At 33.9% G+C, this 16,731-nt stretch overlaps 1 protein-coding gene across 1 annotated transcript in view; it reads left to right on the top strand.

Annotated features, from left to right (window-relative positions):
- The window catches only part of WDR37 (WD repeat domain 37), a 61,270-nt gene that overhangs the window by 5,220 nt on the left and 39,319 nt on the right, over positions 1-16,731 (top strand). Inside the window, exons 2-5 of the mRNA XM_081971322.1 lie at positions 7,267-7,444; positions 9,108-9,204; positions 10,672-10,767; positions 10,915-10,979. Coding sequence (XP_081827448.1) covers positions 7,307-7,444; positions 9,108-9,204; positions 10,672-10,767; positions 10,915-10,979 — 396 coding nt within the window. The 5' untranslated portion in view covers positions 7,267-7,306. The remainder of the gene's footprint in view (positions 1-7,266; positions 7,445-9,107; positions 9,205-10,671; positions 10,768-10,914; positions 10,980-16,731) is intronic.

The raw sequence follows: 16,731 nt of genomic DNA, 5'->3' as shown, positions 1-16,731 counted from the left end.
TCTTTCACTTTTGCATTGGTTGTCACTCTTCAGTTAATACAACTCAAGTGTATCTGGATTCAATCTTGTCTTTTAGCTGTTTGTGAAGTGGAAGAGAGAGAACTTACTTGAATAGACATCATGGATAACATATGTTCAGTGCTATTTCCAGTATTTTTTCTTTGCTTAATATAAACTTGTGGATCTGATCTGTCAGCGAATTAAGTACAGTGCCAACTCATTTGTGAGATCACTTTTGGCACAGTGTTTTGAAATGTTATCTTTTATCTGTATTATGACAAATCTATTTAAACACCCAAGGACTTTGCTAATTACACAAAGATGAAATGTCATGTAAACATTTGTAAAATAAATATTAGTGTTCTTCAAATGTGCTTGAATTGCCTTTCCATGAGATAAAGCTGATAAACCAATATTGTTAAATTGGCAATAGAATCAATGATAAAAAGCATTGTACAAAAAGTTGTGGTAATTCCCTGTTTGCTTTTTTTTCCTGCCTAGAAAGATAGGAATGCGGATTTCTAGAAGAGAGGAATTAAGTTGGAACTCTGCACGTAGCAGTCCAGATTGTAATTGTACCCACATTTTGTGATTACTGTAAAAGTTGGTGGCTCATTTGTTACAGAAATTTAACTACGGTATGTGGAGGGTCTAATCTCTTAGTGATTGCTTATTTAAATTATTACAACATTCCTTGAGCATTTACTTAATGTCAGTTATAGTCATAGTCAATTTATTAGATAGCAAGTAGAATTTTTACAAACAAACAAAAACTCCATTGCTTAACTAATCTGAAATGTTTAGTAAAATGTTGCCACACTTTGGTGGCATTTTGCAATTTTATATGGTTGTAACTGAATTAGTGTTGTGTCATTGACTACAATGTGCTATATTTGTTTTGCCTAAAGTTTCAGTAGCTTTGAAATACCCTACTTGGAAGTAGTTTATAAATAAGTGAAAAATAGAGCCAATTTTTCATCAAATGGTATAATTGTATGTGGACTACAGTATTTCAGAAAGGTTCCTATTGCTGATTACTGTTAGACAGAAAAAAGCTACTGTCCATAACTTTCATGTTTCATGGAAAATCATTTTGAGTTCTATCTTGATCTCATACCCTTTTTATAGTATCTTTAAGTCGAAACTGACCTTTAATCACTATATGGACAAGTCCATGCAGTTTCCTTGAAAAATATTTTGGAAAATGATTTGTTGTTGTCTTTTTCCTTTGTTGAGAAAGGCTGGCCGTGCTCACTGTTTTTAAAGGGATCTTTTCCCACGAAGGCTGCCATAAACCAGAATGAGATGTTGGCTAGGAATTCAGGGATTCAAAAATATTTTAGGCACCATACTGAAAAAAGAATTTCTATAACTTTGAATGCATTCAGGAGAGAGGAAAATATTGCTGAACAACTGATTATTTGATTACCAGATTCAATTTTATTGTTGAATCTTTGACAAATTGTTGAACTAATTTATCTAGATCAATTTGCAAAGCTTCATTTTTTTCAGAGTATGCAATTGTATTCAACATTTTCCACTGTTTAGACCAGCTCGCTGAGGAATTCTGGCAGTTGAAGTCCATATATCTTAAAGTTTCTGAGGTTGAGAAATACTGACTTAGACCATAAAAGGGGTTGATTTTTTTAAAGGTCCAGAGCCTCTCCAAAGGTCTTCTGCTTTTGCTGCAGAGAGTAGCTCAGCTTCCCTCTGAAAATCTTGTTATCTTTCATATTGTGTTAAGGATGCAACATTTTAAAAAGCAAATCGCATCCTTTTATTCCAGCATGTCTTTTGAAAGTGTAATTTTATAATAATTTTGTTTGAAATTTAGGTCCAAAATCACAGTTTGAAACAAAAGAATAGAAATCTTGTCTCAGTTTGTATATTTTCTCTACTACTTTTCCTATTTTTATGTAATTTTCAGGGAACGAGAAAGGAAGCGGGCTGCTTTAGTCATCCTTTCCATGTTCTGACACTTCTGGTAACCAAAGATAGCCTGTTAACTTTCAGATCAGATATGCCAGTGGAATTCCCCCTCCCTCTTTTCATTACATAACACATTCCCACTGTTAAGCCTCTGATAAGCAAGATTTTGCGAATACTAGCTATTTCTGTGTTAGGTAATTTAAGAGGAAGAACATAGAGCACCATTGCTAGAGCTTTAAGCTTGATCTTTCTTGATTTTTCATAAAGCATTTAAAGACAATTGATTGTAGAAAGCATTTTCAAGAAATGATATATAATTATCAATTGTTTATTTTGTTATTGTGTAGAATACTTTCCTAGTTTATGGGTAAAATTTATCAATACGTGAATTAATTGATAGAATGATTTTTATCATGCACTTGATCTATTCTTATATAAATTAATTGCATTTGTGACTATTTGTAAAGGAATTTAGACCTGACCATGGGGATAGGAAAGAGATGAACAAGCTATTAAAAGTGACTTGCAGAAGAAAAAATATATTGTTCTTACACCAAATCCAAGATAAACTCTGCCTTAATTTCACTTCTGTAAGATGGGACAAAGAAACTTCAAGATTGTGTTACTCTAATTTAGTATAATAAAAATATTCCTAAATTCTATCATGTCCATTTCTTGACCTGGCCTACCTTAACAGTATTTAAGGAATCATATGCTGACATATTATCCAAGGAAATGTAATGCTAAAGCAGAGTGTCTCTGTCATTTGGGGTGGGATGAGTGTGGAGTCTCATCTGATAATGCTAGAAAGTTGTTTTATTTACTTTATTTGTATTCTGCCATTCTTTAAACACTTCACAAAACTAAAAAAGAACCAAATTAAATCTAAAGAAGAACCTATCAATAAAAACATTAATATACCCAACCAAGAAGAAAAATGGAAAAAAACTATCCAATATTACCAGGGACAAAAATAAATCTAAGTCAGGTATTTGCTAATAGATGTCAATATCCATAACTTCCTTGTATGATAGATAGAAAATATAGCTGCTAATGGCTCTTCTGAAGCTCAGCTGGCAATTTGATAGAGAAGGTGTTCCAAAGCATAGGGCAGGGATAAAAGAGGCCCATTTCCTAGGTCCTATTAGATGACATTTTTGAAAAGACTAGGGAATTGAGACTATTTTTAATCTGATTGGATGGCTAGATGAAGAAGAGAAAATGTCCTGTGTATAACCAGGTCCAGGGCATAGAGTGACAGAGTTAAAAGTGATAAAACCTTATTGAATTGTATCCAAAACCTAACTGGCAACCAATGCAGCTTCCAAAATGGGTGGGGTGGGGTAGGTGTTTGTCACCTGAATATAAAGGGAAACAGCCATTGCTATCCTGAATGCCACAATTAAGGATAGCACTCTGTAGAGAGCATTATTACAAGTCAAACAAGAGGTACCTAGAACATTAATTACTCTGAACAATGCTTCCAAGTGTAGCTGGAGCAAGGCTTCCAAATGTAGCGGAAAAGCTCTCCCGACTATAGTTGCCATTTAGTTTTTAAACTGGAACTGTACATTCAAGAGACTCCCATATTTGTCGATTATCTCTGAGCAGATGAGTACAACTATATTCAGAGTTTAAGATGGTATTGGACTTATTTTGCTTATAAACTCAAAGCCATTGTTTTCTTTCTATGTAGACCTAGCAGCCTCTAGGTATTGGGTTAGTACGTCACCTGTTTGACTCAGATCTGGTACCAGCCAGGCTGCTAGGAGAGAATAGGGTGTTATCTATTAAGACTTTGTGGGCATCTAAAGGCATTACTCCACACAAAATGATTTATCTGGTTATTGGTGGAGCAGATCTCTCGATGTGGTTCACATGCATCCAGAAGTTGCCTCTTCATACTCAAATTTGTTATTCCTACTCCATGGTAATATTTTAGGAAAATAGTTGCAGGTGACAAAGGGAAGCATAGTCTGGGTTCTTGAAAGAAAAATTCAAGGTGCATTGTGCTATTAGGTAATTTAAAAAAAAAACCAAACCTTTGTGTGAGTCAGTGTCATTCGAATGAATATAAATATTTTAATTTCTCTTTCCATATCAGATATGGTGTATATTTTGAGAGAGCAATTGTGGAATGAAGATATAAATATGATTAAAATTTCACAGTAAAGTGTTTTATACAACTGCATCTAGTAGAGCCAGTCGGGTGGAGGAATAGAAGTTTTCGATAAATCAAGGTTTTACTTCAGCCACATAAACTCCCTTTGGAATAGGTGCTTCCTCAGCCCAATTTACCTTATAGAATAGTTTTTGTGAACATGAAATAGAAGCAAAAGAGTGGAGAATATGTTTCCATTGAGGAAAAGATGAGAGAGATCTTTAAAAAGAAAACAATATACTGGGAAGGTTGCTGAAACAGAGAAGCCTTCTTAGCAGGAATAATCTTACCACCTTTCCCTTTCCATTTCCATTTGTTCAATAATCATAAAAAACAAAATATGTTTTTGGAAATTATGTCAAAAACCATTGTAGCACACTTTGCCTGCAGCAGTGTCATGAAAATGGGTAGGGTTGCAGTAATGTCTCCTATGTCTTATAACCTGGTTGTGTAACTTGGACAGGCTATTGCTAAGTATTTCTTCTCTGCCTGTTAGAATATCCTACCCTAAATTCATGTCAAAATATAGTGACCTTAGAGCTTACATATGTATTGATTTCATGTGGTCCTTTGATTTAACCATGCTGTGTTGCAATTATATAGAGTTGTATAGCCTTATAGATGTCTTTTGGCAGGCATCAATGTTGAGGTGGCCTGAGCAAGCTGAGATTCTGGTGGGCCACAGTTCCCTGTGAGAGAGGCTTAACTTTGAGACTTGCAAACTGACTTGTTGCAAGTTTTCAATCTACCAAGAGATAGATAGACCTTAAATAGGTAGTCCTTAACTGATGACCACAATTGAGCCTAAAATTCCCATTCCTAAGTGAGACAATTGTTAATTGAATTTTGCCCAATTTTACCTCCGTCCTTGCCACATGTTAAGTGAATCATTGCAGTTCTTAAGATAGTAACATGCTTGTTAAGTGAATCTGGCTTCCTCATTGACTTTGCTTATCAGGCGAAATCTACATTAATTGTGAAATAATCTACATTGTTGCATCCAGTGATGTTCTTGATTTTTGTATATATTATTGATATTTATGCATTTGATGCATGATCATGGGTGATAGGATGTTAGTATTGTGAAACACAAATGATAATGTGCAGCTGTCTAAGCTGTTAGCAATTTCTGAGTAAAGAATTTTTATCAGGTTCTCAAAATGGATGGTTTTTAAAAAAATTCTTATGCCTGGTCTGTTTCTCTTTTAATATTTAAGCTTTACAGTGTCTGCCTAAATCTGACTATAAGCTTATTGATAATTCTCAATTTACAACCAATCGCTTAGTGACCATTCAGAGACATTTATGCTCAATTCAAAGTTTCAACAGTTGCGTCCATCCCCTTCCCTAGTTGCATGACGTTATGGCTCTTCACATTTATGGCCATTTGTAGCATCCCATACTCAAATACCATAATTTAAGGCTTTCATGCTAGAAACTTTTGGTTTCCAGGAAAATATATTCTTTGCGGGCAATGGATTCTCTTAACAACCATGGTATTTGCTTTATGATCATGATGTTTGCTTAATATCCAGTGTAAAAAAAAAAGATAAAATCAGTTACAGTCACATGGTGACTCACTTAACAACTGGCACAAGTTGCAAACATAATTTCAGGTTTAATCATGGCTCTTAAATTGAGGATTATCTATTAGCACAAACTGTCTAAGTATTACACAAGTAACAAAATGATAGATGCCAACATGACTTAATACAGTCTCCAGGTTTATTTTATATTGTGGTTTCTGGTGTTTTTTTTTGTTTGAAGTGGAATAGAGAAGTATTTAAAAAAAACAGGAAGTTCTAATGTTGTAAGATAGGAGTTGACTACCTACCTCAAGGCTAGAGGTTTGTGTGTACAGAGTTAATAGAGAAAGAAGGAAATGCAAATATCTGACGGTGTCTAACTGTCTAACTAATCCAGGTCTAACGATAACTATAGCTGCTGTCACTAAGAGATGCAGTCACACAATATTTTCCCTAATGACCACCTACCCTTAAAAAAAAAAACGGTTGCTGTTTTTTTAAAAAATAAATTTTATTCAAAGTTTTAAAGACAGTGTAAAAATTGACACAAACTAACACAAGCCAATTAAAAAAAAAACACCAAAAAAGGGAAACAATTCTATGAGAAAGAACAGAAAGAAATAGAAAGAAACTTCCAATTTCTTCTGCAGCAAATATAAGCATTATATTTTATTATGATTGCAACAATCCTCATTTTTTTCTGTTCATTTTTTCTAACCATCAAAATCACATGCATTTTTCTTGTTCCATTAAGCAAGGAAGTTAATTTAGCTATCAAGGAAAGTTGCTGCATAAATGGTAGTTACTTTTTAGGTTTCTAAAGAAAGAGCTGTTAATTATTGCAGCCAAAACTAATTGAATTTGAGATAGATAAAGAGATGGAAAATGGTCTTTGCTTAATAGGGTCATCTATTAGTGTTGGATTCAAATAGGGTGCAGTTCACTTGACACTGCAGAAATGTCACAAGTTTGATGGTTTAGGGGAGCCAAATTGTTCATGCATGAGTGAGAGAGGTTGAAGTGTTCTGTCAGGTAATTTAGATAGTTTAATCGAAATTCTTTTATGGAATTAAATTTTAAGATGCATAACAGTGACTTAATAGAGGAAAGTATTACAGCATTAATAAATCTATTTCATAGTACCAGTAGGATTAATTGCTGCAAACTTTTGGGGAAGTTTATCCCTGCAGTAGAATTTATGGTCATGAAATTTGACATAGAACATTATTAATGACTATATTTACTAAATTGTTGTGGTTTAGAATAAGGCATCAATGCAGTTTTTGAATCTAAATAATTTGCTTGTCACTGCCATTCAGGCATCATGCTCTTAGGCTCCTGTCTTTGAATTTGTGTTGTGGAAGTATATATAGATATGGGTTTCTTAGAAACACTTTTGATTATTCAAAGGGTTTGCATTTGGAAAATAGTTATAATTCAAAGGGATTTTTGTATTTATGGAATGGCTTAATAATTGGCAAATAATATTAAAAGGTCTGTAGTAAGATTTTTCATTATCTCATTGGTCATTACTGTAACATCTTACCACAATGATATATTTTAGTAGGATTAAATGTTTCCCTTACATTTGCTACTTAGAAAATAATTTCTTACATAGATCAAATTATAATATTTAATACTTGGCTTTAGTTTATCTTTGCAGCTATTGGAAAGTGATTGTTTTGAAGTAATGCCCACAGAAAGTGGAAGCTGTGCCACTGCTCGCCAAGCCAAGCAGAAACGAAAATCTCACAGTCTTTCTATACGAAGAACCAACAGCTCTGAACAAGAGCGGTCAGGATTGCAGAGAGAGATGCTGGATGGCCAGGTAAACTGGATTGAAAGAGGGAGCTTGATTTCACTGCTGTCTGATCAAATTAGATTGATATCCTGATAAAATCACTTAATTCCCCAATTTTATATTCTCTGCGAGGCCCTAAAACAAACCTAAAATCCAATGTCAAAACAACGTTGAAATTTCCTGTTCAAATGTAGGGAAAATACACTATATATCTCTGGGTTTCTTCACTTACTATCATGACAATGTCCAAGAGTCTTCAGTAACCCTCGACTTTTGACCACAATTGAGCCAATTGTTAAGTGAATTTTGCCCTATTTTAGGACCTTTCTTCCCCTCATAGTTAAGTGAATCACTGCAGTCGTTAAATTAGTCAGATGGTTGTTAAATGAATGTGGCTTCCCCATTGACTTTGCTTGTCAAAAGATCGCAAAAGGGAGTCACATCACCCCAGGACATTGCAATAGTCATAAATATGGGTCTGTTCGCAAGCGTTTGAATTTTGATCACCCGTCCCTTTTTTCAATGTTGTTGTAACTTCAAACAGTCTCTAAATGAACAGTTGTATGTCGAGGACTACCTGTATGTAATTCATTTTCTGACTGTACTATGAATTCAAATTGTAGAAGATAGATAACACATCCTGAAGTCTGATTCAGTTCAGTTATGTAGATGCAAGCTGCTTTGTTTTGGGAGATGGCTTGAGTTCTATTATCTCAGTCTTTTATTTTTTGCTCTTCAATGTATATGATGCTTCAGCATAGCATTTTCCTGCAAGTTTGCTTTAGGGAAGTTTATTTGAACATTTACATTTCAAACATCATTTAAAACATTAAATCGTTATCTTTCAGTTTTGAATTGACAGCAAATATGCAACCAAACTCTTTGTAAAATCTCATGTTTGCTGTAGGATTGAACTAAGGGATACTGATTTGCTCCTCTTGTTATATCTGGTATGTTATTATGAGCCATGATGGCACAGTGGTTAGAATGCAGTACTGCCGGCTACTTCTGCTGACTGCCGGCTGTCTGCAATTTGGCAGTTCGATTCTCACTAGGCTCAAGGTTGACTCAGCTTTCCATCCTTCTGAGGTGGGTAAAATGAGGATCCAGTTGTTGGCAATATGCTGACTCTGTAAACCGCTTAGAGAGGGCTGTAAAGCACTGTGAAGTGGTATACAAGTCTAAGTGCTATTGCTATTGAACTGAAGGAGAAATAGTATTGCCAAGGATTAATCATTGTTAGAGTGCCTTTGTGCACCATTATTGATTTAAAATTTCAAAGGCAGAACCTACTGATGTAAACATGAGAAATTTGCCACTTTTGAGTCATATGGATTGTTCTCTTTTGTCTGAAATGAAGATATTTCATCATAGTATATACAGTAAAATCTATTTCTGCTCCTTTGTAGATTTACTGAAGTCTTGTGTGTGTGTCCGTGTGTCCGTGTCCCCTGAATAAGGCTTTGTGTATAGACCCATTATCCACGTAATTGCCCTTTCTTCAAACATAACTTTGTACAGGTCCATTATGTGGCAAAAGTATGGTTTGAGAAAAATGGATAGAAGGATGGTTTGAAATCTGTGCTTTGGAATAATGGAAATAGGAGGCTTTGCATAAGGGGCCAGTTACACAAAAAGAACAAACTCCTGGAAAATTCTGCCTTAACTGTGATATTTTTGTTTTCCCTAGGATTCAAAGCTACCATCGTCCATTAGAAATACACTTCTGGAACTTTTTGGTCAAATAGAAAGAGAATTTGAGAACCTCTACATTGAGAATCTTGAATGTGAGTTTATGTTTGTGCAATTTTGGGGGGAAACATTAAATTGGAATTAGATGCTGATGAAAGATGCTAGACGCAAAACTGTAATTCTGGATCTCCATTCCCAGTCAATCTCACGTTGACTCTGAATGGTTAGTTAAAATGTCCAGGTTATCTGAAATAAAAGCCTACATTCTTATTTGAGATTTCTAATACTAATGGTGATTAATCCCAGGATAGATAGTTTGGTGCACATTGGCTCATTTAGCCTAAAATTCCCATAATCCTGTTCATTGAGTATTTTAGTTGTAATTGATGTCTGTAATTTAAGATTTAATTGCATATTCATTTGATTCTTCTTATTTCAAAGCTTACTGGAATAATCATTCAGATATGTTAGCTTTATGTTAGCACTGTAATGCCAATTCATTTTTACAAAAAAAAATCTACACTGACTTTTGGATTCCAATGAAGAATGATTATGAGTCTCTGCTTTAAATAATAACTATATTTTGCTTTTGTAACAACTACAGTTAAGGGATAGCATAGAAAAGGTAATTAGGAATACTTTATTTCTCAAATAAGTCATCTATGAAAGTTATTCTCATTTTGTCTTCAGGAACTTATGGAAAAGAGAATGTTCTACTCTGTATTATTGTATGAATTGCATCCTAAGGCTATTGTCCATTGGTAGAAAGTTTGGAGGGAAGCTTGTTTTCATGTTTTAACTTTCTCAGGAACCCTGTGTGATTTGATTTCCAGCCTTGGGGAAGACCCTGTCAATATTCATCCAGACATTGATTTCCCCCTTCCGGTATTCTGTTGGCTTGGGAGTGAAGATCAGAGACCAAGGCTCTTGGGGGCCAGTGTGTATAGCCTATTTCCCCTTCTCTAGGTCTTAGAATGCCTGGGGGATCATACTATTGTGTGTGTGTTTGTGTGAGTTATGTAAAAAGGAATTAAAAATATATCTACTGTACAAACATCCTGGTACATTTGTAAATCCTCTAGTTGAGGAGCTACAGAGGCTCTTATTCATTACTTGTGTTCATTAATATAACTTTCTGTTTGCAGATATCCAGACTGGATGCTGGATATGTTGTGTTTATTGTTTCCAGTTTGGAGAGGAATTACATACAGAAACAAGTTATTTGGCAAGCAATGGCTTCCTGAATCCAGAAGGGAGATACCAAACTTTTCCTTCCTCAATTTTCATTTAGTTTTACTGATGGATATTTGCATCAACATGAATCTCTTAGAAGCAGTATTTTTAGAATTAAGATCCATTGTCAGAATTTAATCCAAGATTTAGAGAGTTAATTACTTTCATATTATGTATTTTTTATAATTGTGGCACACAAAGAAACACAAAAGATTATGAAATTATGATCCTGCACATAATGGCCTTTGAGATAAGGGTTATGTGGTAATTTAAAAATTGTGATTAATGATTCTTCTTTGCATTGACATTAATTTTTGTGCTACTGATAGTACGCAGAGAGATTGATACACTTAATGAACGCTTAGCAGCTGAAGGCCAAGCCATTGATGGAGCAGAATTGAGCAAGGGGCAGCTGAAAACAAAAGGTAAGAAGAGAGTTGAGAAAAATACTCCTCTCTTAGTTGGTTTTTCATAATTTAGGATGACAACCAGTTAGAAGGATGTTAGCAATCAAGTAAGGTAATCCAATGTATTTCAAAACAAACTTCCTTTAAATGTATTTGTTTCAACAGCCAGCCATAGTACCAGTCAGCTGTCTCAGAAATTAAAGACTACTTACAAGGCATCAACTAGCAAGGTATGAAACATATCCTTTTATTGAACCACAATGTACTTATCAGTTTAATTTTACTTACTTTTTATTACTGTCTGTCTTTATGAGGTTGAACTTTGAAGTTGATGCCATCCCGATGTAGTCCTATCTCATATTGCAGAGATTAGTGGGAGAGGTTTAGGGAGACTGTGATCAACATTAACCACGAGTTGCCATTTGGTCTTGTCCTTTAGTTATAATTCAGTAAATAAATGATTAAGAAAAGAAAATAGAAAATAGAGTGACAAAATGAATTTATAGTAAAACATCAAAAGTTTTTTTTATAAGATGCAAAGATAACAAAGTTATTATTTTTATTGTGAGAAATTCTTTAGCAGTTAATTATAACATGGGACACTTCAGTTGTTAAATCCATTTTGTTCATTAGTTTATAGTCATTTTAATTTGTCCTTTATCAAAAATTGGGTTGCATCTGATTGTAACTGTCATTAATTTGCTTAGAATTATCAAGCATGTGTCAGCTGTAAAATGTTTATTAAATTCTTAACTACCTGCAAGTAATTTACATTTATTCAGGAGGGAAGATTATGTAGTAATATTCTCCTTCATACTTGGAAATTGTCCAAACTGTATAAACAAACCCAAAGTTGTATCCACTAAGTATGGTAGGATAAAGTTTTTCAAATTCCTAGAATTTTCTAAGAAGTTGGGAGATGTGCTTCCAAATACATCTTGAAAACTCCATATTGGGAAAATATAGCAAGGGGAAGATATTTGGGGTATTTTGATCATTTTTTAATCTGGTAATCTTTGTGCTGAAGTAGTATTGTAGTATCATTACATTTTCTGTTTTCATTAGATCAAATAAACACATACATACATACATACATACATACATACATACATACATACATACATACATACATACATACATATTGTTATTATGCTGCCAGATTCAACATAAATTACACCTGGCAACTTTACAGTATAAAAACAGAGTAAAACATATAAAAGCTAATATACAAAGTTTAAACACACATTTCCTGCAAGTATTTTTTTTTTACAAAAATTGAAATGGTTTCTATCTGACAATTAGTTGTGCACACATTGGTTATTTGTAATAGAAAACATATTTATCCTTTGTCTTTCTGCAGTATTACTTTCATTATGTACTTAAATGATGGAAATGCATTTTTCTCTTAATGTTTTTTTAATCTATTAAAAAGTAGAGTTCAGTTTCTAGATCATATATAAGTATGCATATTGTGTATTATAAATTTTCTGTTCTTTGAAAGCAAGTGCTGAATGCCTATCTTTTCTTACTTGCTACATAGCGCTCAAATTCTTTCCCAGGGAGATCAGGTGGACCTCGCAAATTCCACGTGGGAAGCTGGGAAATATGGGGTGGCGACTCCTGGGTAACTGCTTTGCTTCCCAGTGTGCCAATTTGCATGCCCAGCTAAACAGTAGTGAGTGGTGGAACATACAGAATCTCATTTCAACCAATTTTTCTTCATGGATATTATATTTATCAATTTACCTGGAGGACTTTTTACTGCTCATGTTTAAGTATTGTGTATAGATATCAATTGTTAACAGAATGTTTCCTGTTTACTGTTTTTATTGTTATCAGTCTCTGAGATTGGGTAGGCTACAGTTTTTATTATGACAGGCATAGTCTATGCCTTGGCACTATATTTGCACATTACGTCTGCCTTTTTTGGTTACTGTACTGTCAGTTCAGTTTTGATTATAAAACTACTTCGTTAAAAACACTTGATTTAAAAAAATATCAGTGAATAATGAAAACATAAATAAAATTATAACCCTTCCTAAAACTGCATGCAGGTAGAACAGCAGTACTATCAAAAGACAATAATATGACTTAACCAGAAGCTAAGTTAAATAGAAATGTCTTGAGCAGATTTCCAAATCTTGCAAGACCCAGTACATGTTCAATAAATAAGCATTTATTTTAAATACATACATTATATATTTTGCTATCTGAGTGCTTAAGTTATCGTAAGTAAAGATAATGCAGTGTCTGTACATATAATAGTCCTTTGGTGAAGAAATGTTCACATTTGTTTGCTGCCAATGGCCTGGTCTGTATTACAAGCTTTGATGGAGCTTCCATTATGAACTTTGTGGCTCCTCTTTAGGTTTAGGTTTATTTGGATTTAAGTCTGTTTCTTTAACAAGTCATAATATAAATCTATAAATTGTCTAAACTGTTCATAAAAGAGAATGAGCTTCTTTTAAGGTTTCAGAAATAGGAATATTTCAACAATCTTTTGCTGTAGTATGGTGAAAATGTTTAAATTAATGCTTTGTAGTAATAGTAGCATTTATTGATTGCTGTAAGATTAATAATAATAAAACCATCCACATTAACCAAATTCACAAAATATAAGAATAAAATGTTTGGGCTGGGAATCAGGAATTGCATAACTAATTCTAGGTGCTTTGTGAGGTTTTCAGGAACAATAATTCCTTCCCTGGAACACAGCATGGCAAACTGTATTTAAAACTGATTGGCATCTGTAAAGGTTGGCTAAATTTTATTTCTGAATACACTATTTTCGGTGATCCCCAAATCTTGCTGATGAACCCCAGAGGTGAATGTCTCATAAATATGCATATTTCTTTAAACTAAAAAAAAATGAAATGAGAAATATGATTGAAAATTAACAAGAAAATCTGAGAACATTGGCTTTAACCATGCTGTTATACTCTTGGGGATTTCACTATTTCAAAATAAATAATGATAATGAAAAAGTCCAACCTTCAGTTACCAAGAGGTTGCCTGCTCTTCTTCTTGCAAGTTCCTTGAATGAGATTTTTGACATTTTGGGACTGTAAATTTGTCTTTCTTTAAGCATCGTGTCTTATGGTTGTGATCAAAATACACATGAATCATTAAATGTGAGCCCAAGTAATTGTTACAGGAGTCTACAGTACAAATTCCTCTTGCACTAACTTGCCAGATTGAAATGGTGAGCAGGATGATTGTTATTATAAGAAAGTATGGTGAATTTGCATTTGAAAACTTTGAGCAATTGAAGAGGGAACTGTCTCATTTGCTAGTCAGGAAACAGTCTAGTTTGTCTTCCGCTGTGCACAGTAGGATATGTACTGCTCTTAGAATGTGTTTACTTCGTGGAGGTTAGCCAACAGAATGTGTAACTGGTTGAACAACATCTCCTTGACCTTACTATCACACGGTTAGGCTTCCTTAAGAACACATATTTTATAAGACACATTTTTCAAAGGAGAAACATACCCATTTTGTAGTGTAAAAAACTCCCCATTTTCTAGTGTAAAATGAAGCATTTCTAAACTCTTGTCTATATATATAAGCTAAGAACTAAAATAGAAATTTTAATAGTGGTTTAGTGTGCATATTAGCATGATTTCCAGGCTCTGCTTGCTGAACATAACTTGGTGAACATTGCACTGGGACAGTGGCTGTCCCCTTTATTCACATTTTGAAGTAGAGCAGAAAGTTTTGATGTTGTCCTGTTGCTGTTTGGGATATATGAAAGGACACATTCATTATTGTTTTAAAAGTAAAAGGAAACTCAAAATATGAAATGACATTAAAGATGATATTTTAAGGAAAGAGGAGAAAACACTGTAGCCCCTGAAAATTAGACCAGGCAATTACAGGGGTACAGAAGATTTCCTGAGTAAACTAAAAGAGCTTGGTAATTCATTTTATTCCTCACTATGTCTTATTAAGACTGATAAGGTATGTGAGAACTGTTGTGATAATATATTCTACTGTTCCACTACTCTTACATAACTCCATTTTGTTTGAAGATGTGTATTAAATTTCAATTGAATTTTAATACTGCCTTGACAGTTTTATGCTTAATGCTACACTATGGTTCAAATACTAATCCCTTCCAAGTTCTGCAAGAATTAACCTGTTCCTTTTGCAGTGCATCTGTAGTAATTATTGCTTATACTGGCTTGGAAACAATTCTTCTCATTAACAACTAAATTATAGTTCCATCTAGGTCTCATTTCATTATTGTAAAGATAAATAAAGAGGTAAAAGCTGAAAATTATATTGTTGCAGCTTTTTCTAGTCTTAAATTTATTTTTTTTCTCCTGAAATTTTAATTGAAAACACACACACACACACAACACACACACAACACACACACAAGATGCCTTATTTTTATTTTTAATCATTGAACATTCCTAAGAATATGTTCAATAACAAAATTTGATAGATGTTTTGCAATGTTTGATAATCAGATAATACCTTTAAAATTTTAATTATTAATTTAATATCATTTTGGTTTAATGAGGCTTTTATTTTATTTAAAAAAAAACTATAGTTGATTCTCATTTCTAGGATGATTTTATAATTTTTAAATCTTTTAAAAAGAAAAATTGCCACAGTACATGTGGCAAAGGTATCCAATTGTAATCTTTCACTGCTATTGAAATATTCTTGGAATTCTATATTTCATAATTACATGGATATTTTGTCATATTAGACAACCACATACTTCAGTTTTCCATGAAGTCTGCTAGATCCAGCTTAGTGATATTTAACATAATCCGTACAATGAAAATGAGTTATGACCCATAGGTTTCGTGATCCATAGTAAGGTTTCCCTTACTCGAGTGCTTGGCGAAAAGCCTCATAAAGTTTTACCTATATTTCAGACTATAGACTTGGGCTTCATGCTCAGATGGCAAAAAGCTAGTATGAAAGTTTGACAATGGCCTTGAGAAGGCAGGACAGTTTAGTTTTGAAGAAATCAATTGGATTCCTCCCCCCTTCCTTATTATTATATTAACTATAACACTGTATGGTAGCAAAATTTGTCATAAATTTTGAATAAATAGAAATATATTCCTCTTCCAGAACTTTGAATGGATATGCCAAGATATGATACAACGGGGATAGTGATACAATTTAGCACAGATGTTGTGGCATGGATTTTCAGAGGGCGCACTAGTTCATATTTCATAACTAACACAGCCTTTTGCAGTCCTGGAACAACAATCTACACTCCCTGTCCCGGTTCAGCGAGTCTTCACTGATTACCCTCATCTAGGCATTCTTCCCAATTACAACATAAGCAACAATTTTCATAGTGATTTCTTGATGCCTACACAGATAGCTCCAAATAGATGGTATTATTTAATATATAGAGAGTACCTACTAAATAGTACATTACTGAGTTGCAGCTGATCCAGAATTTGGTCTAGCAGCTTGAGTAAATGTGGTTGAGATGCTGCAGATTTTAGCATAAATCATATAAATGACATAGTAAAGTTCTTATATGATTTCTGTTCAAATACTTAATTGATTAAGATGTATATACAGGGGGGCAAAAAAGTATTTAGTCAGCCGCCAATTGTGCAAGTTCTCCCACTTAAAAAGGTGAGAGAGGCCTGTAATTGGCATCATAGGTAGACCTCAACTATGAGAGACAAAATGTAAAAAAAATCCCAAACAATCACATTGGCTGATTTGGAAAGAATTTATTTGCAAATTATGGTGGAAAATAAGTATTTGGTCACCTACAAACAAGCAAGATTTCTGGCTCTCACAGACCTGTACCTTCTTCTTTAAGAGGCTCCTCTGTCCTGCACTCATTACCTGTATCAACGGCAACTGTTTGAACTTGTTATCAGTATAAAAGACACCTGTCCACAACCTCAAACAGTCACACTCCAAACTCCACTATGGTGAAGACCAAAGAGCTGTCGAAGGACACCAGAAACAAAATTGTAGACCTGCACCAGGCTG

Source organism: Natrix helvetica (assembly GCF_964273705.1).
Source record: "Natrix helvetica genome assembly, chromosome: Z".
Lineage (NCBI taxonomy): Eukaryota > Metazoa > Chordata > Lepidosauria > Squamata > Natricidae > Natrix > Natrix helvetica.
The sequence above is the reverse complement of the archived record's forward strand: the minus strand, read 5'-3'. Positions and strand labels throughout refer to the sequence as shown.